Source organism: Zosterops lateralis, assembly GCF_965231275.1.
Source record: "Zosterops lateralis genome assembly, chromosome: 17".
Taxonomy (NCBI): domain Eukaryota; kingdom Metazoa; phylum Chordata; class Aves; order Passeriformes; family Zosteropidae; genus Zosterops; species Zosterops lateralis.
The window spans coordinates 2,337,345-2,362,271 of record NC_139777.1 but is presented as its reverse complement, the minus strand read 5'-3'; the positions used below and the strand labels follow the sequence as shown (position 1 = coordinate 2,362,271).

The 24,927-nt window shown below is 41.1% G+C and overlaps 1 protein-coding gene across 1 annotated transcript in view; it reads left to right on the top strand.

The window, feature by feature from the left end:
• Positions 1–24,927, top strand: part of DNAH10 (dynein axonemal heavy chain 10) — a gene marked incomplete at both ends in the record, with an annotated part of 49,736 nt that overhangs the window by 21,642 nt on the left and 3,167 nt on the right. Inside the window, 37 exons of the mRNA XM_083874180.1 lie at positions 278–469; positions 635–753; positions 913–1,071; positions 1,371–1,506; positions 1,614–1,736; positions 1,915–2,049; positions 2,359–2,572; positions 2,818–2,937; positions 3,859–4,004; positions 4,416–4,568; positions 4,859–5,119; positions 5,746–5,918; positions 6,301–6,394; positions 7,447–7,614; positions 7,905–8,093; positions 8,702–8,873; positions 9,757–9,960; positions 10,736–10,816; positions 11,226–11,423; positions 12,032–12,193; positions 12,783–12,957; positions 13,757–13,938; positions 14,143–14,279; positions 15,147–15,364; positions 15,703–15,924; positions 16,498–16,645; positions 17,424–17,703; positions 18,067–18,296; positions 18,772–19,045; positions 19,680–19,784; positions 20,267–20,421; positions 20,871–21,025; positions 21,254–21,437; positions 21,977–22,177; positions 23,263–23,472; positions 23,848–23,943; positions 24,570–24,741. Of these exons, the coding sequence (XP_083730306.1) occupies positions 278–469; positions 635–753; positions 913–1,071; positions 1,371–1,506; positions 1,614–1,736; positions 1,915–2,049; positions 2,359–2,572; positions 2,818–2,937; positions 3,859–4,004; positions 4,416–4,568; positions 4,859–5,119; positions 5,746–5,918; positions 6,301–6,394; positions 7,447–7,614; positions 7,905–8,093; positions 8,702–8,873; positions 9,757–9,960; positions 10,736–10,816; positions 11,226–11,423; positions 12,032–12,193; positions 12,783–12,957; positions 13,757–13,938; positions 14,143–14,279; positions 15,147–15,364; positions 15,703–15,924; positions 16,498–16,645; positions 17,424–17,703; positions 18,067–18,296; positions 18,772–19,045; positions 19,680–19,784; positions 20,267–20,421; positions 20,871–21,025; positions 21,254–21,437; positions 21,977–22,177; positions 23,263–23,472; positions 23,848–23,943; positions 24,570–24,741 (6,343 nt within the window). The remainder of the gene's footprint in view (positions 1–277; positions 470–634; positions 754–912; positions 1,072–1,370; positions 1,507–1,613; positions 1,737–1,914; positions 2,050–2,358; positions 2,573–2,817; positions 2,938–3,858; positions 4,005–4,415; positions 4,569–4,858; positions 5,120–5,745; positions 5,919–6,300; positions 6,395–7,446; positions 7,615–7,904; positions 8,094–8,701; positions 8,874–9,756; positions 9,961–10,735; positions 10,817–11,225; positions 11,424–12,031; positions 12,194–12,782; positions 12,958–13,756; positions 13,939–14,142; positions 14,280–15,146; positions 15,365–15,702; positions 15,925–16,497; positions 16,646–17,423; positions 17,704–18,066; positions 18,297–18,771; positions 19,046–19,679; positions 19,785–20,266; positions 20,422–20,870; positions 21,026–21,253; positions 21,438–21,976; positions 22,178–23,262; positions 23,473–23,847; positions 23,944–24,569; positions 24,742–24,927) is intronic.

The window sequence follows — 24,927 nt, the reverse complement described above, 5'->3', positions numbered from 1 at the left end:
GCTCCAGCTCTGGGAAGCTGTGGTGTGGTCAGTGCAGCCATTTGACATTTGATTAACATGGTAGAAAAAGGCAGTGTGTTATTCTTAGTTATTGATATGCTTTATCCATATAAAATCACCTCTGTTGTTTCCACTAGAAACTGATGACAAAAAACCCTTCTAAAAGCTGTACTGAAATAATCGAGTGATGGTTTTTAAGTTTAAAGTTTGGAAGTACCTCATTTTAGCTGATTAATTATCTATTTAGTAAAGATTGATTTTGCTATGTTTTGTCTAGGAAGTCGTACTAATGAGAGCTCTGCGGGATATGAATCTTCCTAAATTTGTGTTTGAAGATGTTCCTCTCTTCCTTGGCCTAATCTCAGACCTGTTTCCTGGCCTGGATTGCCCTCGAGTCCGCTACCCTGACTTTAATGATGCTGTGGAACAAGTGCTGGAAAAACGAGGTTATATTGTTCTACCAAACCAGGTATAAAAAATGTTAATTACTTGAGGTTTTGTTTTAAACATGAGGCTGCAGATGCTTTGTTGCACCCTGGAGTGACTCCAGGAAAACTTATGTGATATAGAACAGCTGCTAACCTTGTCCAAAGATTTATGACAGTAGTCTACTTAATCCATGTTTATTTTTCAGGTGGATAAAGTAGTTCAGATGTATGAGACAATGTTAACTCGTCACACCACAATGGTGGTTGGACCTACTGGAGGTGGCAAGACAGTTGTTATTAAAACCTTGTGCCGTGCCCAAAACAAGTGAGTGTGGAATGTAAACCAGGGTGTAAAATGGCACAGTCTGTATTACTCAGCCCTGTCCAGTCATGACAGGATCAACAGCTGCCCTGAGTATTTGCTTGGGTTAACATGAGATGATAGTGTGACATTTTAATATTGCTTTTCTTGCTGTATCTTTAGGCTGGGATTATTGACAAAGCTTTACACACTGAACCCTAAAGCTATGAGTGTGATTGAGCTGTATGGGATCCTTGACCCTGTCACACGAGACTGGACAGATGGAGTCCTGTCAAACATTTTTCGGGATATCAACAGACCCACTGACAAGAAAGAGAGAAGGTAGGCAGCTAGAAATCATTGTGGTGGTTTTGGGATCCTGGAGTTTACATCAATTAAAAAAAAAAAAAAAAAAGATATAGCACTATTTAGAAAAACAAATGCTAAATAAATAGAAAGTGTCTAGGAGTCTTTCTGTCTTCTGTGAGTTTCTAGTCTTAGTGAAACTGTGCAGTTATAAAAAATGCATGGCAGACTTCAAAATACCTGGACTGACAATGCTATTATTGATGACACTTCTGAATTCAGAAATATGTTAGCAAAATCAGAGATCAGTGAGTGCCCCTGGCTCTTGTACACAGGTACATTCTCTTTGATGGAGATGTGGATGCCCTCTGGGTTGAAAACATGAATTCTGTCATGGATGACAACAAGTTATTGACCCTGGCAAACGGGGAGAGGATTAGGCTTCAGTCATACTGTGCTTTGTTGTTTGAGGTAAGAAATGACTGCACTGTAATTCACAGGAAGAATTAGATACAGATGGGGCTTCAAAGATGAAAAGCAATTACTGTGTATCAATATTTTGTGTGATTATTTTATAGGTTGGGGACTTACAGTATGCATCTCCTGCCACAGTATCCCGCTGTGGAATGGTCTTTGTAGATCCTAAAAATCTGAGATATGAGCCCTACTGGCAGAAGTGGGTCAAAGAAAGAGAAAATGAGGTGGGAATTTCTCCTCTTGTTTTGAGAGTATCTGTATTTAACACTGAACTGTAGATGGTCTTTGGTAGAAGTGATTCCTTTAATAACAATCATTTCTGGTCAGCCAGGTATTGATGGGAAGTTCTGCTGTCAAAATTTTTCTTTCCAGCTGACTTATTGTCTTTTTTGTATTCCTTAGATGGAGAAAATAGAATTGGGTCGTCTCTTTCAAAAGTATGTGCCCTACCTTATTGATATGATTGTGGAGGGAATTGTGGATGGCAAACAGGAACGAAAGCTGAAGACCATTGTTCCTCAAACAGATTTAAATATGGTAAGAAACAGGGAATAAAGATTGAACATGCTAAAACTAAAAAAGAAAACTGAATTATGGAGAAAGTAAAACTTTCCAAAAGAAAGCACAGGAAGAGAGTCTGTGCTGAGATGTCAGTTTGCTACTGATGGGCAAGCACAAAGAGACTCCAAACCATTTAGCACCTAACAATGCTCTTCTACTGAATTTAATACACATAGCAGTAGATCCACCTGTAAGAACAAAAGACCAGCAATCAGCTGAAAACATATTAAGAGTTTTTATGCATTTAATGGAATTTTATTTACAGATTTGTCCTTTTTTCAACAGATTGTGCAGTTGACTGTGATGCTGAATGTCCTACTGGTACAGCCTGAAAGTCCTGATGCTCTGGAGTGTTTTTTCTTGGAAGCTTTGTATTGCTCCTTAGGTGCTTCTCTTCTTGATGCTGGGAGAATTAAATTTGATGAACACGTTAAACGTATTTCCTGCATGACTATTGTACAGGATGAGAATGTCCTGGCTAAGGCAGGGGAGCTGCCAGGTAGGATCTTGTCATAATTTAATCTGAATCCAATTCATTGTAGTAGAAAAGTTATAGTTTTCATGAAGGTGCTAGAGTAAAGGAATTTTGACTGATGCCTTAGTGGGTTAAATGACTTGTAAATAGAACAAAGTGTTGCCCAGCTTGGTCTATAATCTTACTTTTAATTTTAATCTCAATCAGATTGTTTTCTTAGGAAATATTTCAGTGTCCAAAAAAACTTGCAGTTGCTTATTGGTTTGTAGGTCAGCTGCCAACTTTGTATGACTTCCATTTTGATGGATCTCAAAAAAAGTGGCTACCTTGGACACAACTTGTTCCTGAATATATTCATAATCCTGAAGTGAAATTTCTTGACATTCTAGGTGAGTATAAGATAAAATACACTCATGATGTGCTTTAAATTCATAATGTGCCACCACTGAGTGCATGGCCCATAACATGAGGCATCCTTATTCTGTACTGAGGGTCATCTACTCAGGTTCAGTTTCTTGTGATGGCACAAATCAGTTTCTTTAAAGTTCTTTTCATAGTAGTTTAGCAGTCATAAAGTTGATGTTTAACAGCATTGTGTAATCAAAAAGTGAGGAAAGGATGAAAGCACAATTCAATTAATAAGGCTAATTTAGAAGCTAATAATCCCTTTTAAAAGCTGGAATAGCAGAAGGTTCACAGTTTGTTCTACCAGAAATTCTAGGAAAACATCAGCTCGTGGTTCAGGTATTCAGTAGATAAAAATTACATTCTAAGGGCTGTTATTGGTTGTTACTTCAAGCATTGCCTAATGGTGCTTTTCATAGTTAAAGACAAATTTAGGCACATTAATTTACAGTGATACTCCAAGCACCCTTAACTTCACTGACATGAGAAATAAATTTATGATCTCTGAAGTTGCTCCAAATGCAGGCGATTCACATAGAAAAAAAAAAATCTTCTCTGTAGAGTACTGGGAAAATGCTTATGATCAAAACAAATCCTGATTATATCCTTGAAATAGGGATTAAATGGAGCTTAACCAAACCATGACCCTCCTGTATCAAAAATAACTTTTTTTTTACTATACATATATAGAAGAAAAGATCCCAATGACAAAGACAGAAAAGAGATGGTTAAGCAATTAAAATTTTCTTTCAGTGTTGTTAGTGAATTGACAATTCAGATTATGTCTTTGTGCAACTGCATGGTAATACCTTGAGAGTGTGTTCCAACAGTATTCTATAAATATAAATCCCCCATCTGTAGTGCATTTTCCTTTAGCCAGTGATTGTGTTGCTGCTCTTTTTCAGTGCCCACAGTGGATACCACACGCACGGCCTGGTTACTGGAGCAGATGGTAAAAGTGAAACGCCCAGTCGTTCTCGTGGGTGAATCGGGTACATCTAAGACAGCAACCACACAGAACTTCCTAAGCAATCTGGACAAAGACCTTAATGTATGTGTGAGGCATTTTGCCCTCTTTGTTATGCTTAATTTTCATTCTTTGCCCTGGTGTTAAATTTGCATTGTGAAGCCCTGGGTCTGTGAGTTGCAATATTGACTTGGGTAATGTGACTGCAAACTCCAGACCCAAAGTGTGTGAGTGATTTGAAAACTCTTCAAGATCAAAGATGTTTTGTCCTCTTTTACCTTTTTACAGACTGAATTATATAAAGTAAAAATGTATTATCAAAGTGCTAAGGATGAGGTTACTTTTCTTTGTCATCTGTAATTCAAGTGAATAATGGACCTGAGCAGCATTTCCTGCTTGTCTGACAGTCAATATAAAAAATAGTTTTGAATGCTCTAGTAAAAAAACAAACAATAAAACAGATTAGAATCCATTGTTGTCATCTCCTGTTTGCAGCTGGTGCTGATAATTAACTTCTCTTCTCGTACAACATCCCTGGACATTCAGAGAAACCTGGAGACAAACGTAGAAAAACGAACTAAAGACACTTTTGGCCCTCCCATGGGAAAACGTCTCCTTGTGTTCATGGATGATATGAACATGCCAAGGGTAAGCTGGAAATAGTTTTTCAAGGTACTATAGAAACATTTGGGGTGGCACTGATATGGTCCCTGCATGCACAAATCCAGTGTGTATTTAGTTATCTCAGAGAAGAGCCACTTTTCCCATAGGAGACACTGGGATGAGTGTTCACAATTAGTGCCAAAGCTTTATAAAGTGTCTCTTAGTCCCTGTAATGTTCTCCTGAGTACAGAACCCAATATTCCCACATTTAAAGCAGTAATTGGTGAGCTGATGTGCTGTTCTTTGCTGTAACCTGGCTCTTGTGTATCCTGCAGGTTGATGAGTATGGCACACAGCAACCCATTGCCCTGCTGAAGCTGCTGCTGGAGAAGGGTTTCATGTACGACCGTGGTAAAGAGATGAACCTTAAATTTCTTCGAGACCTGGGTTTTATTGCTGCCATGGGCAAAGCTGGGGGAGGTCGGAATGAAGTTGACCCTCGATTCATCACACTCTTCAGTGTTTTTAACATCCCTTTTCCTTCTGAGCAATCACTGCATTTGATCTACTTCTCCATCCTGAAAGGCCACACTGCGGTAATTTCACTGTTTTTAAAAGATTGCTCAGCAGGTGTATTATTTTTAAGTAGACATTTATTTCTATGTTGTTGCAAGACGTGAAATCTTTGTTACCATTTTTTTTTCTATACCTAGAACCTCACACAAACCTTTCTTTTCCTCTTCTCTATCTCATCAGGTTTTACATTGTTTAGATAAGTTCTTGTGTATATGTAAACATTCAAGCCAGCAGATAATTTATAAACCTGGGGCTTTTCATGGCTTGAAATGTGTGAATGATTTGGTTACAGTTCCTTTAAGCAAATAAACAAAGATCAGAAAACTCTTTCCTGAATGAGTGTGAAAAATGTAATAACAGGCTGCATTACTGGCAGAGTACCTGCAACATTAGATAAGAAAAGAGCAGTTTAATTTTTCTGCTGTAGAAGTCTTGTGGGAATTCCAGTCATTGAGTTTGATATCTTGAGCACTCAGCAGGAACCAGGGTGAAGATGGAGTCTGCCCTAAACATTTAACTGCAAAATATTCATACTACAGAGAATTTTTGAACCAAACATGTTTTAAAAAAAGTGGATTATTTTTAATAGCATTGAGTTCTATCTGGGCAGTCTCATGAAAACACCTCTTCTTTCTTATGTTTGCAGACCTTTAATCAGTCCATATCAGCCATCTCTGACAAGATTACTCTGTGTACTTTGGAACTTTATAAAAAGATTGTTACTGACCTGCCCCCTACTCCTTCCAAGTTCCACTACATTTTTAACCTGCGGGATCTTTCCAGGGTCTATAATGGACTTGTTCTTACAGAACCAGAAAGGTAAGAATAGAAAATTTGTCATTTGTGGTCCCACACACACACATATATATATATATAAATTTTTTTTTTTTGGTGAGTCTGAATGAAATTGAGGTAATTTGGTACAGGAAATCAGTCACATTTGGTCACTTTTCATTAAACCACAATGAGAAATAGAACATTCTCAGTTGTGATCTTACTCTCGATGCCAAACACTGATGCATTAGTCTCTCTTAAATAAGATAGCAGAGGTAAAAATGCAAGCACATTAGTTACTGTGAAAAGGACCAAATCATAAAGAGTAAAAAGGTCAATCCAGAATTTAGTCCTTGTTATTAACCATATGGCCTTAGGAATCATGTCAGCTCATTTGGTGCAGTCTGACATTTTGATGTTATTTCAGGTTTCACACAGTGACCCAGATGGTGAGAGTTTGGAGGAATGAATGCCTGAGGGTTTTCCATGACAGGCTGATTAATGAAGCAGACAAAGAATTGGTGAGTAATTTCTTTCTGTTTTTCAGTAGTCACTGACTATTATTATGGCAATTAATTTGCAACAGCAACAGTACTGAGTGTTGGACTCAGGTCTTGCTGTCTGACTGCAGATTTGTCTAAGCAATATGTTGCTAATTAATTTCAAACATGGCCAATGGAAGATTTTTTCCTAAAAAAAACAATGTGATGATGGCAGACTAAGAAAGCAGATCTGCTGAAGGAATGGAAAGTATCACTTGGTTTGCCTGTCCAGGAAAATTGATTGGCAGAAGTACAGGTGACAGAGTGTGAGAGAAGTACAGGAGAAAACTCAGGAAATCACTTCAAGTCAATATTTTCCTTCAGGAAGGATTATACCAGAATGTGACTGTACAGTCAAGTAGTAAAAAAAGATAAAAGGCAAGTTCTTACCACAGTGAATTCAGTTCTGGCTGTTATGCAAATTGGAAAATGCTTCAAATTTTGTCTCAAAATCCAAAAGAGAACAATGCCAATTTTAAACCCTGAGATTTAGAAGAGAAATAGAGGTAAAATCTATGCATCCAGAAGCAATTTGTTTTGCTTGCTTTGGAAGTTGTTTAGATGAAAAGAGAGAGGCCAAGAAGGCTTCAGATTTTTCTAGTTAAAACATTCTCCTCTAACATACAAGGATACATCTCCAGCTCAATTTTCACAATGCAGAATATTAATGCAGACTTTGAAACTTTGTGAGAGATGTTTCTGGTGAGACATTTATGAATGCTGAGAAGGGAAGTTTATTAATATACCATTTACACCAATATATGAGAAGGTGTTTTATTTAACAGGCTTCTCCTTTTTTATTTTGATGTTCGACAGTCGATTGGCTTGAACCATTCTTGAACTGTCATTTTAGATCATACATAGAGCATAGAAGGGGGCTGTAATCCTTGAATCTTCCAGTGACATAAGTAACACCTTGAAAAAAATCAGTAGTATTTGAGCAAGAATCTGCATTATCACCTTTCTAAGTATTACTGGATGCACAATCAAATGCTTTGTGGTGTTGCCTGACTCATTTCACATCCTTGAAGGTACAAGGCCACATAAGAACCTTGGTTGAGGAGCATTTTCCAGATGAGTTGGAGCACGTCATGAGGGATCCAGTTCTTTTTGGAGATTTCAGAACAGCACTGAATGAGGCAGAACCTCGTGTTTATGAAGATATCCAAGACTATGATGTAGCAAAAGCTCTCTTTAAGGTAGAGTGCATCAGCTGGGAACTGTGCCTGAGGAACGGGCAGGAGCCTGCCTCAAACTGCAGGAAATCTGTTCTCTTCTGTGTGCACATAGCACTTTATGTGCTTTGATGCCCATTTGGGATTTGCAGTAATGAAAAATGAGGATCAGCTACAGAGTCAGCAGTGTTTTCCAATTGTTCATTTCCCCTGAGGAATGGGAAAGGAATAATGCTGCTGAATGGGCTCTTTTCTTAATGTTATTAGTTGTTTCATTGGTCTCCTAGTAACATTCTGTTCACCTTTCTCTGAAGGAGATTCTGGATGACTACAACGAGTATCACATTAAAATGAACCTGGTTCTTTTTGACGATGCCCTGGAGCATCTGATCCGTGTCCATCGCATCATCCGCATGGACCGCGGGCACGCCCTGCTCATCGGAGTGGGGGGCTCAGGAAAGCAGTCCCTGACAAGACTGGCTGCTCACACAGCTGGATGTCAGGTTAGTCACCCTCTGCCTTGGCTGTGACAAAAGACAAGGAAGGTAAAATTGTGATCGGGATTAAACTGGGGATGAGGGTGAGTCAGCCAATCAACATGAGGCTGGCAGCTCTTCCCTATGGAGAGAAGCCCCGGGTGAGGTGATTGCCAGGAGGTCCAAGGTGATGACTCTGTGTGGTCTGGGCAGGAAGCTGTCAGTGCCTGAATGTGGGTTTTGGCATTGGGGAAGGAAAACAAGGATGAGTTTGGTGATGAACAACTAATTGTCCCTAACTGCTGCTGTTATACTTACATGTGTCACAGCAGCACTCCAGTGCTGCTTGAGGAGCTTTGTATTGATGTGTATTATTTCAGAGAGGAAATGTTCCTCTCAGAGGCACTTTACATAAAAGGCTTAGAAGGAAAGAACAAAAAAGGAAGATGAACACAAAGCAATTTTTGAAAATGCAAGCCTGCAGGGTTCTACAAATGCATAGTTTTATTGATACTTAAACATTTACTGATGACTGGGGCCAAACCAACCCCCTTGATTCAGTCTAACTGAAATTCAGAGTTACCATCATCTCTTGGGTCCATCTGTGTGTTCTCAGTGTTTGTTTTCATCCTTAGGTATTTGAGATCATCTTGAGTCGAGGATATGGAGAAAGTAATTTCCGAGATGATTTGAAAAGTTTGTATGAGAAGCTGGGAATTGAGGACAGGTCAATGGTCTTCTTGTTTACAGATGGCCACGTGGCAGAGGAGAGTTTCCTGGAACTCATCAACAACATGTTGACTTCAGGTGCCACTGGCAGCCTCATCCTTTTGACTCATAATCTCAACTGTAGCCTTTTACTGGTTCACCCTGTGTCCTCTGCTGCTTTAGTTAGTTACACCTTTCAGTACTACCCGAAATGATCTGGGCCTTAAAAATGGCTTTCTGAAATCTTACAGTCATTTATATGTCTGGAGGGGTTATAGGGTTCATTCATGCTGGTGTGATGATGCTGCAGGAGTCTCAGATTTCTTCCAAGACTGAGGGAAACTCCAGCTGCATTTGGCCACAAACCCACTTGTCCAATTGGCTTTTGAATAGCATTCACCTGAACTGCAGCAACTGTTCATATGTATATTTATGTATATATGTCCTGAAATGTAGTTTGGTGTCTTCTAGAGAATGAAGCAGCTAGAAATGAGCAGCAGCTGACATTGTGTGACCACCTTCTCAATAGAAGTTCCTCCATGGTCTGATATGAGAACAGACGAGATTTTATCCCTTTCCTTATTCTAGTTTTCCTTGTCCCTGGTCTGTCATTAAGTTACTTGTGCAGTATTTGCCACAAGATTGAGAGAACAAAAATGTGAACTGATGGTTCACAGACACTAATAAAGATTTTCTTTGCAGAGTTAAAAGTACTTTATGTCCCTATGACATTTTGTGTACTTTGCTGGAGCCCAAATAAAAATGCATTATAATTCCTCTAAATCCCAAGTATGACCTATTTTCCATGAGGGCTGTGGGGAGGAGGAGAATCATAGAGAGATGAATTGGTTCATTCAAAATTACTCAGAATCATTTTTGCAGAACTAGGTTTAAAATTGGTTTCTCATCTGCCCTATCCCCAGCCATATGGTTTCCTCTTACTGGTTGTTCTCACTAGCATTCTTCTGTCCTTATGTTACAGGAATGGTGCCAGCCCTTTATGCAGATGATGAAAAAGAATCCATACTAAGTCAGATTGGAGAAGAAGCTACTAGGGCTGGTGTGGGCACAGCCAAAGAGAGTATCTGGCAGTATTTTGTAAGCAAATGTGCAAGCAACCTTCACATTGTCCTGGGAATGTCCCCAGTTGGGGAGGACCTGAGAACATGGTGCAGAAATTTCCCAGGTATCAACTGTGTACACTGCTTAGTCCCTTCCTTGTGAAATACAGATTTACAGACAAGAGAAAAGTCTCCAGTGGCCACTGAGAGATGTCTGGCAGCTAAAACTAAGCAGAGGAAGTTTCGTGATTAAGGATGTGCATGGCATGATTTTTTTTCCAGTTAATTACCATATATCAGTGAAGAATATTGATTAGCATTTATCAGATCAGTTAATTTTCCAGCTGAACAGCTAGAAATCAATTGGTCAGCCTCACTGAACTGGAAGCACACAGCATTTGCAGCCTCTTTTCTGTAGTTTACAGCAGAAGGTGTGATGTTAAATCATTATGAAACTAGGATGGTGGGAAGAGAAACATTTTTGTTTCTAGAGCCTAAAAAAGGGTGTGGTGGGAGGGACATCCATAGAGAGGAAAAACACCTGAGCCTGGCAGGTGCTGCAGGAGGCTGAAAGGAGACCTGGGAAACAGGAGAGACTTGTGAAGGATGGGTACAGGTGGGAATGCTAAACCAGGCCCTAAAATACCTTATTGCAGCTCTTGACTGTGTCCTTAGAGCCTAAGGAATGGTACAGTGGGGTTAGCAGGACACAGGGGCAAAGCTCATTATTTACTGCCAAAATGGAAGTATGGACTTTGTGGTAAATTCTGTTACTAAGAAGGGATCAAGACCAATTTGCAAATTCTTGATGTAAATAAAGTTAATTAGAGGACTGCCTGTCTGATTAGGAGTTAGTTTTACAAAGGAATTTTTCAGATAACACTGTCCTTTTATTTTAAGGTCTTGTCAACAACACTGGCATTGACTGGTTCTTGCCCTGGCCTGCCCAGGCCTTGTGTGCAGTTGCTCAATCCTTTCTAGGTATGTAACATGTCAATATTTCAACCCATTAACCCTTGGCATAGCCTAAAATATATATATTCTTTACTTTGCAGTTATTGTACATTTCACAATTTAATTTCCCCTTGTGCTCGTTACCTTGAGTCTAAATGGATAATGCAAAAGCCCAGTCAAAAAATGTCACTGGATGGTAGTTTCTTAATCAAATAGATTTTGAAAATTGCTAAAATTCAAGTTCTCAACTCTGCAGACAATGTGGGCTGCTTACCAGGAGGTTCCCTTCTGGCTTTGCCCTGGTTTTGCTTTTTGCCCCAGAAAACAGACTTGTTTTGTGCCTGGTTTAGATGTACATAAGAAAGATGGTAATTGGTGTACTCTGAAAAAAAGCCACAAATCTTTGAAATTTTTTATTTCTTCTGCCCAATTTTAGGAAAAAACCCACGCATCCCACCAGAGAACTTCCAGTCAGTGATTGACCACATGGTCATGGTGCATGAATCTGTAGGGGATTTCAGCAAGAAATTTCTGGAGAAACTGAGACGTAGAAATCATGTCACACCAAAAAATTACCTTGATTTTCTCAACACCTATGCAAAATTGCTGGAGGAGAAAAATGAGTTCATTTTAGGTAAGGCTATGTAGATGTTTTCTCTTTTTTAATAAGTGATTTAAATATTTTAAAAACAAATGTTCTGGTGAGATTCTCAGATATTACCCAGAATATGCAAAAATTGTGTTAGCAGTACAATCTCAAATGCTGTGCTGGCACACAGCTGTGGGGCTGTGTTTTGACATTGACCCAAAATCCTGGCCACATGTGAATGTTCAGAGTCTGCCAAACAATGGGCTCTCCTCAAATCCTTTTGTGAATGAACATGAGCCAGAATCTCCAAACCAGACTCTCCTCTGCTTGGGGAAGAGTCGTGCTGAAATCTAATACCAGTATGGCCTCGCTCAGGGTTTAACTTTCTTCCTCAAGCTGCAATTCTTATTCATACTTCAGTGGCACTGAAATATATGAAGAGGATAAAACACAAATATAGCAAATAATTTGTGGCACAGGGCCACTATGCCAGTTCAAGCGACATTAACATAATTTTGACTGAGAGGCTCGGGAAAGGAAAATCTCTCAGTGCACCTCTAAGGATATTTTCTCTTTGTGAGATTGTCTGTTGCTGTGTGCTTGAACACAATCAATGAATCACTGACATTTATCCCTTTTTTTTCCCTACCTAGCACAATGTAAACGGCTGGATGGGGGCTTAGTTAAACTGAAGGAAGCTGCTGTACAGCTGGCTGAGCTGAATGTGAAACTTGCTGAGCAAAAGATTGTGCTAACAGAAAAAACAGCTGCTTGTGAGGCTTTGTTACGAGACATTAAAATAAACACAGAAACAGGTGGGTAGTTTACAGCTACTGAAGTGTCCCATGGACTAAGCAGGGCTCACATTATCTGTGTTAGGCTGGGTTGGGAGACTTTTGAAGAGCTCCAGCTGCTTCCTGAGGAATCCCTTGTGTTCTGTGTGCTGCTCCCATGCCATGCCAGAAGAGCAGGTCCCCTGCCTTGCCCAGATTGCCATCTTTGCTCTACATTTGGCCCACAGTACTTTAGACAACCTTTTCCTGCCCTTGTCTTCCCTTTCCATGGTGTCGGGCATAATGTGGGAAAGGCAGTAGCAAGAAAGGCAACTCTGGTTCAGAAATTTAGTATTAGAGGAAAATCAGAGGGAAACATGGAGGAAAAGAGATTGTGCATGTCCTTGTGTGGAACACTTAGCCTGGTGATGTAACTGTAACCAGAGGCAAGCTGGCAACACAAAGGTCCTGACTTGATATGGCAATTTCTGATTTTTAGCAGAGTAAATCTCTATTAGTGTAGTATTAGTAGTAGTAAACAGAGTAAATCTCTGTTAGTGTAGTGTATTAGTATATGTTCAGTATATAAACTTGAATGATCCATTTATGGTGCCACCTTTCCAATTACTAGCTGAGGAGAAGAAAAAAATGGGTGAACAAAAAGCTATAGAGATACAGGAACAGAATAAGGTTATTGCTGTGGAGAAGGCAGAGGCTGAGGCAGCACTGGATCAAATCAAGCCTATCATGGAAGCTGCCAAGCGGGAGGTGGAGAAGCTTGACAAGGCTGAAGTTACTGAACTCAGGTGACTCATTCATATGTACAGTAGCATAAACTCTTGGGAATACACTGAGAAGCCCTTGTTTGCCGGTTCTGAGCCTTAGCCTCATCTTTCTCACCTGTGAAGGTCAGGACATCAACTGTCTGGGTGCAGAGGTCACAACAGAATGCTCTGATTCCTAGCCCATGACTTTGCCCTAAGACAGTTCTTCCAGGCCTTTGTTTGCTGTTTACTCCATCATTTTCTGGCCTGTGCCTGATGCACCAGAACCTGCTCTGCTTTTTGTCTGAACAATGGCTGTCCAAACCTCTTTTTTCCCCTGTGTAAATAGAAACACATAACAGTTATTTTTCAGGGATACTTCCGTAGCACAAAAATGTATTTCCCTGCTGAATTTACTCCTCCCTATATTTTGATAATACATCTTTTCTTTGAGGATTGATAGAAAAGCACATCCAGTTTTTGACTCCCCCTGAAATAGTTGTCCTCAAAACAGCAATGGCTCTCCCTTCCCTGCCACACTTGTTCAGTTGCCTTTCTCTCATAGATCTCTGGATTTTTCTCCAGCTGTTTCACTGCCCTAGAAAAGTGTATCGAGGCTCAGTGTTTTAAACTTTCCACTGTTGAAATCCTTTAGTGGATTTCAAATTGTCTGGATGCAATAATTGGTTCTGAGCTTTTGAGTAGTTAATAATTTATTATCTGACTTGGGTTATCCTTTTCACTGTTGTGGCTTGTCTAATGTGTTGCAATGCCTGTCTTAACAGGAAGTGTCCTTTGTCTCCTTTATTCTCTTCCACTGCATCTTTCTCTTGTTTTCCAGATCCTTTGCAACACCCCCGAAGCAGGTGCAGGTTGTTCTGGACTGTATCCTTATAATGAGAGGTTACAAAGAGCAGAACTGGAAGAATGCCAAAGCAATGATGGCTGACACAAATTTCCTGCGACTTCTGTTGACGACGGACTTTAGGGAAATCCCATGGAGCAGTGTGAAAGCTATGAGAGGTGAATTCCTCTTCTGGGCACTTGCAGTGAATATAGGATCTTGTTAATGGGAACAGCCAACAGAGTCTCTTTAATATTCTGACAAATCTTTCTTATTGTCTGTCATGGCATTGGCTGATGCTGCTGGTAGACAAAGCTATTTCTGTGAGGGTTTTTGCACAGTTATTCAACTCACTTGCAATATTTTTGTGTTTGCCAATTTAGCTCTCCTAAAGAATCTTAACACTACCTGGGAGGAAATGGAAGCTATCAGCAGAGCAGGACTGGGAATGTTAAAGTTTGCTGAAGCAGTGGTGACCTACTGTGATGTAGTTAAAACAGTCAAGCCAAAGGAAGAAAAGGTAAAATGTGTTGGAATCAAACTCAGAGAAGGTCAAAACATGATCTGATGGAAAACATAATACTTGACCATTTCATAGACTGCCCTCTTTTCCTATTGAAGTGCTTAAAAAGTGGTGTTTAGGAGAGCTATTGCAGTAGCAGTGAGGCATGTTCTCATAAATCACTTTGTTGTGCCAGGATGTTGGGCTCTGTGTTGCCATCCATGCCAAGGCTTGAGGGATGAGGGGATGAACATGTTCAGTTGGAATGTTGTTATCTAACGTGCTTAGAAAATATACAGTTTAGAGCTGTTTACTAAAAACAAACTTTAAACAAACTTTAAATGGCATTTGGACAGAGCAGAGGTCAGTAGTACACTAAATCCGTTTTCCTTAAGCACAGACCTTTTGATTCGCTTTTTCTAGCATGACTGGAAATTCAGCTGTATTACCAAAGGAAATCTAATGTCCAACAGATGACACTGGGAAATTTTGTCAAGAAAAGGCTATTTTATACAACTGACTACAGAGAAAGCATATTCACTAGATGATGTGTCTGACTATTTTTGGAGCCTTAATATTGCTGTTTTTAAGCAGACAAACCTCTCCTTTTGTCACGAGAGTCCTGCTGACCTCCAGTGCTTTAGTATTCCTTGTGGGTACAAAACTGGGAGATTTCTCTGCTTTGGACCTGCAGTGTCAGACCATGATGTGTGTTTGGGATGGGGAGAGGAGGGTGACAGTGTCAGTTATTTTGGCTTACACTGTTTATTACCAGAACACTTTGAAAAATGCGACATTACCAAAAGAAATGTGAGAACTTCATATTTCTCTCCAAAATCCTTCTGTCCTCTGACACTCTTATGTTTCCTTCAAAATGTACTTTAGGTGGCCAGGCTAGAACGGAACTATGAATTAAGTAAGAGGGAACTGGAAAAGATACAGGCAGAGCTGGCTGCCATTCAGGAAGAACTGAAATCTTTGGGGGAAAAATATAAGCTGGCAATAGAAGAAAACAAAAAGTTACAAGAGGAAGCAGAGATAATGCAGAGAAGATTAGAGGCTGCTGACAAGCTCATTGCTGGCTTGAAATCTGAGAATGAGAGGTAAGTCTAAATTCAAAGAGGATCATTTTTGACACCAGAGGTTCATGTGTCAGGGATAAAATCTATCAGGTGAAGACATTTTTGAAAATGTTGCTTTCTATGGTGTTTGTTTCTGAGAAGGGCTATTATCTGTTCTGAGCTAATATCCATTAGATCTTGGAAAATAACATTAAATGGAAGAAGGTTCAGGTCAACTCAGTGTCTGTGGTTGCCATAATAGAGAGAGAAAACTGATTCTAAATCTGGGGAATCTGTCTCAACCTGTATGTAAAGTAGCAGGAAATTCTGCACATAAACCTCATCTTTCTGGTTCAGAATCTCCCGTATAATTCTATCAGGTGGACAGAGGAATTCAAGGAATTAGAAATACGAAAGGTGAAGCTGCTTGGAGATTGTCTACTCGCTGCTGCCTTTCTGTGCTATGTGGGAGCCTTCAGCTGGGAGTTCCGTCATGAAATGCTCTACCAAGTGTGGCAAGAAGATATTTTGTCACGAGAAATTCCTGTCAGCCATCCATTTAAGTTAGAGAGCCTCCTGACCAATGAGGTGGAGGTGAGCAGGTATGTCCAGTCGGGACACCCGGGGACTACTGAGTGTAACATTCTAAAGTGGGAGTCTGGAGCTGAATCTGTAGCACAGAATTGGCATTGTGGATGGAGGTGCACAGCCAAACCAGAGAGAGAATCTTCCTTTCGTGTCCTTCTAGATTAACAGGGGCCATTTGTGGTAAAAAGATGTTGTACTTAACACTCCAGGGACATTCACTGAACTTAGACACATGTAATGCCATTTCTAGAAAACTTTTTAGGAGTTCTCTATAAAATATGTTTCCAAAACCCAACAGATACGTCTTTTCATAGACTTCAGTGGGTTTGGTATTAAACCCAAGCCCAGGTAGCTCATGTATCAACTACCACAGGGTTGCTCACCTAAGGCAACAGCCAGTACTATGAGCAGAGCAGTTACAACGAGTCAGTCTGAGCTGTGGCACTGTCCCTATAATCACACACACTCTGTCTGTGTCCTTGTGTGTCTAACTGTGTGCTCAGTGAGTTGCACATTTTGCTGACAAATGAAATGTGCTGCTCTCCCACTGAGTTTCCATCCTAGGCTTTGGTCCATTCTGTTCCCAGGTGGGTTTCTCAAGGGTTGCCCCCAGATGAGCTCTCTGTCCAGAATGGGATCCTGACAACATATTCCAGCCGCTTCCCACTCTGTATTGACCCACAGCAGCAGGCACTACATTGGATTAAGAAGAAAGAAGAAGATAATAATCTGAAGGTAAAGATGGAAGATTGCTTTATCTCAGTACTGATTGTTTTCTGTCACCTTGAATGGGGAGCCAGTTACCTATTACAGAATTATTGAATGGTTTGGATTGGGAAGGACCTTCTAGTTCCACCCCTGGCCAAGGGACACCTTCCACTATCCCAGGTTGGTCCAAGCCCTGTCCAACCTGGCCTTGGACACTGCCAGGGATGGGACAGCCACAGATTCTCTGGGAACCTGTGCCAGGGCCTCAGCACCCTCACGGGGAAGGATTCCTTCCTAATAACTAATTTAACCCTGACCTCTTTCAGTTTGAAGCCATTCCTCCATGTCCTATTGCTAACTGTGCTTGTCAAAAGTCCTTCTCCAGCTCTCCTGGAGCCCCTTTAGGTTTTGGCAGGTGCTGTAAAGTCTCTCTGGAGCTTTCTGTTCTCAAGGATAAACAACCCCATCTCTCAGCCTGTCTGCACATGCAGAAAGAGTCTAACCAAAAGGCTGGTGTAGATTGTGATTTATCTCAACTCCAGGATGGAACTTCCATGTAGGACAATAAACACACATAGAGGCACAGCTAGAACTTTAAAGGGTAATTTCCAAATGGAAATTATTCTTAGCTAATCAGAAAAAAAAGCACCTTTAGTGTTTTGTACAGTTTATATCATCTGTGAGAGGAAAGACAAAAAGCAGCAAAGGACAATCTTCATTAGTGTTTGCAGCTACTGCAAAATAATAATGTTGAGCAAATTGAATATAATTTCTCCTTTCGTGTTTTCCCATTGTTCTCTTGCAGATGGCTTCCTTTAATGACCCAGATTTCCTGAAACAACTAGAACATGCCATAAAGTATGGAACCCCTTTCCTGGTGCACAGTGTTGATGAATACATCGACCCTGTGATAGACAATGTCTTAGAGAAGAATGTCAAAGTTGCACAGGGACGAGAATTCATTGTCCTGGGAGACAAAGAGATTGACTATGACAGTAATTTTCAAATGTACCTGAACACCAAATTAGCAAACCCAAAGTTTTCTCCCTCTGTGTTTGGCAGAGTTATTGTTATCAATTATACAGGTAAGCTCAAGTGTGTACTTAATAACAAAGTAGGGATTATGCTGTCGTGCAAATTTAGGGCCTGGATTGTTGTCTAAAATGTTCATGAAAGTAAAAAATTCATATTCTCCCTTATACTCAACATCTGATTTAATAGAAAATCCTTCTCACTTCTCTCTTCTAATCTGCAACTGAGCTAAATATCTCTTCCTGTACTGGTCAGGTGAGGATGCTTTGGTAGAATTAAGATACACAGTCATTAACCAACCAGGTCACTGTGCTGCATTGCTGTAGTTTTATGAGAGGCTCGAGATTAAATAAGTTGTATAAAAAATGTCCTGTGCTTACAAAACTCTGTGCTCTGTCCATGTGTTGTACCTGTAGTTACACTCAAGGGCCTGGAGGATCAGCTGCTCAGTGTCATTACGGGTTTTGAAAGGAGGGAATTGGAGGAACAGAGAGAACGTCTCATCCAGGAGACAAGTGAAAACAAGAACCTGCTGAAAAAGCTGGAAGACACTCTCCTTCATGGACTGTCAACTTCCACAGGAAACATGCTGGACAATGTGGAATTGGTGCAAACCTTGGAAGAGACAAAATTCAAAGCCACTGAGGTACCAGCTCTGGGCTTTTTGAAAGGGTATCTATGAACAGAAATCAGTCTGTCTTCAGGGAAGTCCTTAACAGGACCAAAGTAATGTTTGTTTACTGTTCCAAAGCAAAAGAATCCATCCTTGGAGTTTTCAGGCCACAGCTGGGCAAAGCCACACTGGACATGATGTAGGGGTGGTCATAACCAAGTTTTGGGCAGAAGTTGAACTAAAAGTGCCCAGAGGGCCTTTCCCACGCTATTTCCATGATTTTTTGTAAATCTTTGCCTTTACTTTTCATAAATATACAGGGTGGGATTAATTTTATCTAACTTTTAGTTTTTATAATTTGTACAACTTCTTTTGAGTTTCCTGCCCAGATTCCCTCTACAGTCACACAGAGAGGCAGGCACTGAGCAGCTCTGATTACTGTGGTAATAACAGATCCAGTCTGGATCAGCGGAGTCATTACAGGTGTATAAAATCCCTCTCTGCCCAGGTGATTGAGAAACTGAAGCTGGCTGAGACCACTGCAGCAGATATCGACCTTCTCCGTGAGGGCTACAGACCTGCTGCCAAGAGAGGGGCCATTCTCTTCTCTGTGCTGGCTGAAATGTCTCTTGTCAACATCATGTACCAGTTCTCACTGGTCTCCTTCTTAGAGGTTTTTGGATTCTCTCTTCGGAAATCCATGCCCAGTCCTATTCTTCCCAAGAGGTTAAAGAACATCATGGAAACACTGACTTTGAACACCTACAACTATGGCTGCACAGGTTGGTGCTGTTTAACCAGGGGCTCAGACTGTGTTGTGCAGATAAAGGTGAAGCCCTGACTTCAGCTGGTTCATGTTAAAGAGGCAAGTTACCAAGCAGGGAATTCAGTGATGTTCAGGTCTCAGCACTGCTCCTGGTTCACATTTTACTCCCTGCATATTTCTGTTAGAAGGAACATTGCACATTACCCATGTAACTCTTGCAGAAATGTTTTTCTTAACTCAGTTACAAATGGTAAAGGCAGCCATAGAGCTCACAGGGGCTGTATGGACTCTTCAAGCCTGATTCAAAGCCCCAGTTTTGATCTCCCTGATCACAGAATCAGCATTGTTCAGGCTGGACAAGACCTTTAGGAATATCTATTCCAACTATCAACCAAATGATCTTTGTGGGGTGAACAGATCATAGAATCACAGAATGGTTTGGGTTAAAAGGGACCTTAGGAATCATCTGGTTCCAATCCCCTGCCATGGGCAGGGATGCCACTCAGGAGATGAGGTTGCTGAGGGCCTTGAGCACTTGCAGGGGTGGAGCATCCCATCAACCCCACAACAGATGGAGGACCTGGATTGAAAGATTGCTCCAGCTCCACAAGCTTTAGCAGCTGATTTTTGAAAATGTCCTTTTAACATAGGCTTGTTTGAGAAGCACAAGTTGCTGTTCTCCTTTGATATGACTGTCAAGATAGAACAAGCTGAAGGCCGAGTTCCACAAGAAGAATTTGAGTTCTTTTTGAAAGGTAAAGAGAATATTTATATGTAAGTATGTAGCTCTACATAGCAATAGCTAAAAGACCTTTAGAAGACAGATCTTTGACTAGAGATGATTTACTAGGAGCCAGCACCTCAAGAAGGGGAGCTCTCCCACTGAGAGAGCTGCACTGTGCTGGGTTACACAAACTGGGGATCCTGCTATTTCTATTTCACATTAGCTAATTGTTAGGATGTTACATGAGGAACTAATCTATAGTTCATTTATGACTATGTTGTAGTTATTTTATGACTGTGTATACATAATTTTAGAAATATTTGCAAAGATAAAACTCTGGCTTTTGCAAGCACTTGTAAAATGCCATCTTTCCTTTAGCAGATCAGTCTAATCTTACAGTGCTTCCAGAAACAAATTTCCACTTGGTTCCTCTGTGCAGAGGGGCTGTAAGTGGGGTCAGGCATTGGAGGATTTCTGACATGGACACTGATTCTGGCTTCTGGATGTGCCTAGGCAATATTTCCCTGGAGAAGAGTGCCCGAAAGAAACCGTTCCCTTGGCTCCCAGATCAAGGCTGGGAAGATCTAATTCGCTTGTCTGAACTATTTCCTGAGAAATTTGAATCTCTTCCAGATGATGTGGAAGAAAATCCAGATGTATGGAAAAATGTACGTGCTTTTTTTGCAACGCTGCTTTCTCTCCTGGTTTTTCTTCTGGTATTAAATGTTCAAGTGTGATGCAATATGTCACAGCCCACCACTGTGTGCTTCTTCCCTCAAGGCCTTTCTTTGCTTCTTGACCTCAGTTAGTGATTGACTTATTTGCAGAAGAATTAAGGCATTATTTAAATTATTTAAATTTAATTAAGAATTATTTTAAAAACCAACCAAAAAAAACTTTTCTGGTATAGAATTGTATAGAATTTTTATTTGTCATTCTTAGACTGTAGAATTTTTACTGTAGAATTGCAGAATTTTTATTTGTCAGTCTTATGCCTTAGAGGAGTTTTTTTACTGTGTCTCTTGGCCTCTCATTCATCAAATTGATTTTCTCTTTGCTAGTAATTTCCCTGACAGAACTGGATTCATTTGCAGCGTGTGCTGTCTTTTCTTGCCAGTGGTACGACACAGATGCTCTGGAGAGCATCCCACTGCCAATGCACTACGAGGGGAACGTCACAGACTTCCAGAAGCTTCTCCTGCTGCGCTGTTTCCGCGTGGACCGGATGTACCGGGCAGTGACTGACTATGTGACAGTGACCATGGGCGAGACGTGAGTGCCCCTCTCCTCTCCATCCCACCCACAGCACTCACACAGGGCTGGAGCTGGAACCAGCTTTGTCCGTTTTGTCATTTGCCTCAAGAGCAGAGCAGGGCTTGTGTCTGAATGATTTCCATGGGCAGCCCGTGGGGAGCTTTGCCCTTGGTGTACAAGGCTCTGTTCACACGTGGCAGCTGCTCTGTGCAAATCAGGGAATTATTGGGCTTCTCCCTGTGCCAGGTATGTGCAGCCCCCCGTGATCAGCTTCGATGCCATCCTGCAGCAGAGCACCCCTTTCTCACCCGTGGTTTTTATCCTAAGTCCTGGCTGTGATCCTGTCAGTGACCTCATGAAACTGGCTGAGAGGACAGATTTTAAAGCAGATAGACTCAAATTCCTGGCCATGGGACAAGGCCAAGAAGAGGTAACTTGGATGGGAGGGTGGGGATGTGCTGTGTGCAGCCAGTGGGAATTGCAAGCCATGCTCCTAAGGCTCTGGGACTGATCAAATTTCCTTTCCATAGGTCTGCTCCATTTTAAAAGGAGTTACTTCATGGTTCTGACATAGATTTGTCAGTTTGGGAATAACATTTTACTGAAGATGAAAGGGGCCATTTGGCTGACTGGCTGCTGTTCTGGTTTGGGTGAGGGTAGATTCAGATTTTTGGCTGTTAAAAAGTAGAGATGAGAAGATATTTCTGTGTATGGACATGAGATGATAGGAAGTTCTGCTGCTACTTCTGCTTTTCCTGTGAAATTCCTTTTTGTTATGGACACTAAGGCAGGATCTCCAGAGCTCCACAGCTGATTGAATTTGCCATGATTTCAGTCAGTGGGAAAACTCCTATCAGGCTCATTTAGACCAGCACTTTCCTATCAGGAAAACCTACTGCATGAGCCCATCAGAGGCAGTTTGTTCTCAGAGTAAAGGAGGGTTACAGATGGTTCTCCCCCTGTCCTCAGATCGCTTTGCAGATGCTGGAGCAAGCAGTGGTTCAAGGACACTGGCTGATGTTGCAGAACTGTCACCTTCTGGTGAAGTGGCTCATCCATCTGGAAAAGGCTGTGGAGAAAATCACAGAGCCTCACGAAGACTTTCGCCTCTGGCTCACAACTGACCCAACCAGAGGCTTCCCAATTGGAATCCTGCAGAAAGCCCTAAAGGTGGGGAAACCCCAGCCAGGAGGGCTTGTCCTGGCACTGGTGCTCAGCAGAACAGCTCTGGGAGGAGCCTGACCTGAGTGCAGCACACTGGCCCAGGCATATCAACTTGATTTTTGTGTTTATTTAAGCCAAATCCTTTTTTTCATCATCCTGTTTATTTTACTGGGATGTTTCCTTTGGGTGAAAACTGTTCAGCAATTATTTCAAAGCAGAGGTTTGTGAGTAAACCTGGAAATGTGACAAATGGTCTTTAGATTTAAATGCTGCCACAGGTGAGGAATACCTGGAGAAATGGCCCTGTCAGCCCTGATGCTGCAGTGCAGAACCAAGGCCTGTGTCAGCCTGGCAGTGCCAGTGGAGCAGATCTTGGAATAGGATAATAGTTTCCAGCTGCTACTTCAGGCTGCAGCTTTATCACTAAAAGCTGAGCTGATTATTTCGAAGGCACAGGCCTTGATTCTGCCCTAATGTTCTTTTCTGTGGCTGCTTTACTGCTGTTGTGATGCCCTGCCCTGTAAACATCATTATTTCATTTCAGAAATGCAGTAGCTCAGTGGCAGTGGCAGCTCTGGGCTGTTCTCCCACTCCTCCTGCAGTGGGAAGGGAGCCAGAGTGGATCTTTAAGGCTGCAGATCTGCACTTTGTGGCTCTTGCCAGGAGCAGTGAGAACTGAGGTTTTAGAGCCCTTTGGAAAAGCTGCCAGGAAGCAGCTCTGGCAGTTGGATCAGCAGTAAAGCCATATTGTTAAAGCATCTTACTGTGGGGATATAGGGCACATTAAAATGTGTAAAGTACTGCTATTTCACTAAACTAGATCTTCAAGTATGAGAAATATTAATGTCTTGCCAATAACAAGACTAATTCCAAAATAATCCTGAGTTCTCTTTGCATAGCTGTGTTTACCTTGATAAACTTAAAAGGTCTTTCATGTCTTTACTTAAGAAAAAATCCATTATTTGATGGGCATTTGGAAAACAACTTAAAATGTCAAGCTTGCATTGTATAGCTTACTTAAGGTGATATATTTACAACCTATTTTCCTCAAGTTATCCACTAATTAATGGCTTCCCTAATTATTTTGATAGGTTGTTACAGAACCACCTAATGGTCTGAAACTGAATATGAGAGCCACCTACTTCAAAATTCCCCAGGAAGCCTTAGAGCAGTGCCCACATCCTGCCTTTAAATCCTTAGTCTATGTCTTGGCATTTTTCCATGCTGTGGTTCAGGAGAGACGGAAGTTTGGGAAGGTTGGCTGGAATGTACCCTACGATTTTAATGAATCTGATTTCCAGGTAAGAAAACAATTCCAATGGCTCTTGTATTCTTGAGTAGCTCAGATTACTTTTGAAAACACAGAATTTATCCAGCTTTAATCCTTCTCACAATTAGATTTTGTTTAATATTTTTTTCTGCTTCTGTGGAGTCATGTAGACTCCTGATTTTCTATAATGTCCATTTAGGATGCTAAAAATTAGATTCCCAAACCTTCATGTTTTTATTACCCCTCTCATGGGTTTCTTTTCTTAAGAGGATTTATACTTTACTTTTTAATTATTTCAGAAAGAAGTAATTGTTAGTTTTCAAACAAGAACTACATTAAATAAACCCTATGAATATATATATCTGATTTATGAATTTTATCTCACATGTTCCAACAAATTCATTAGGTGTGCATGGAAATCCTTAACACATACTTGACAAAAGCTTTTGAACAGAAGGATGATCAAATCCCTTGGAGCAGCCTCAAATATCTTATTGGGGAGGTGAGTGCTACAATGCCACAACAGTTCACATAAATGAGGTTTCCTTTCTGCATGGGCTGCATCAAGTAAAGCTGGAAATCTTTCCTGGGCAGGTTTGAAACTCCAGTGTAGCCCTGAGAAAGGGCCTTAATCTCAGTGAATTAGGGCCACTGTGTGCTCCTGCACAACAGGGAATGATTTGATTAATTCTGAGAGAGCCCTTGGGAGCCTGTGCTGGAAGAGCACAGTGCTCTTGGCACGTGGGGTATCACTGGAGCTCTACAAATGTGTGTTCTCAGAGCACTGGCAGCTGCTGCAACGTGAAGTCCTGCAGGAAACTGTTACTTTGCAGCACTGGGTCCCAGCTGAGCATGAGCTGGAACCTCAGGAAGGTACCACTGCACACAAATAATCCAAATGGATGATTAGGAGTGCCTCGAGCAGCTCTCTTCAGACCAAGGCCAAATATTTCCTTCCTGTCCCCCTGCGAGGGGACTGGAGATGTCTTTGGGATCCATAAAGGGAGACAGTGCTACACCACAACCACTGCAAAGGCAAAAAGCAGTTTTGACCTTTCAGTGATTTTTTTGAAGTGTATTTTCTGCTCCACAAGGCAGAGCTGTACCATTGATGTCACTGATTTCCAGGTCATGTATGGTGGGCGTGCCATCGACAGCTTTGACCGGCGCATCCTGACCATCTACATGGATGAGTACCTTGGGGATTTCCTGTTTGACACATTCCAAGTGTTCCATTTTTATAAAAGTGACACAGTGGATTATAAAATTCCAGAAGGGAAAGGAAAAGATGACTATGTTGGTAAGAAATGCTTCTCCTGCTACATTAAAAAAAAAAAAAGTCTGCTTCCAGTGTAGATTGTCTCCATCCATGACTGCTGGGTGTGAGAAGTTCAACAGAACACCAGGCACTGCTGGTGTATGGATGGCAGTGTTATAATCCACTGCTGTACAGGAGCTTTTTGGAATGTGAGCTTGTCACTGAGCT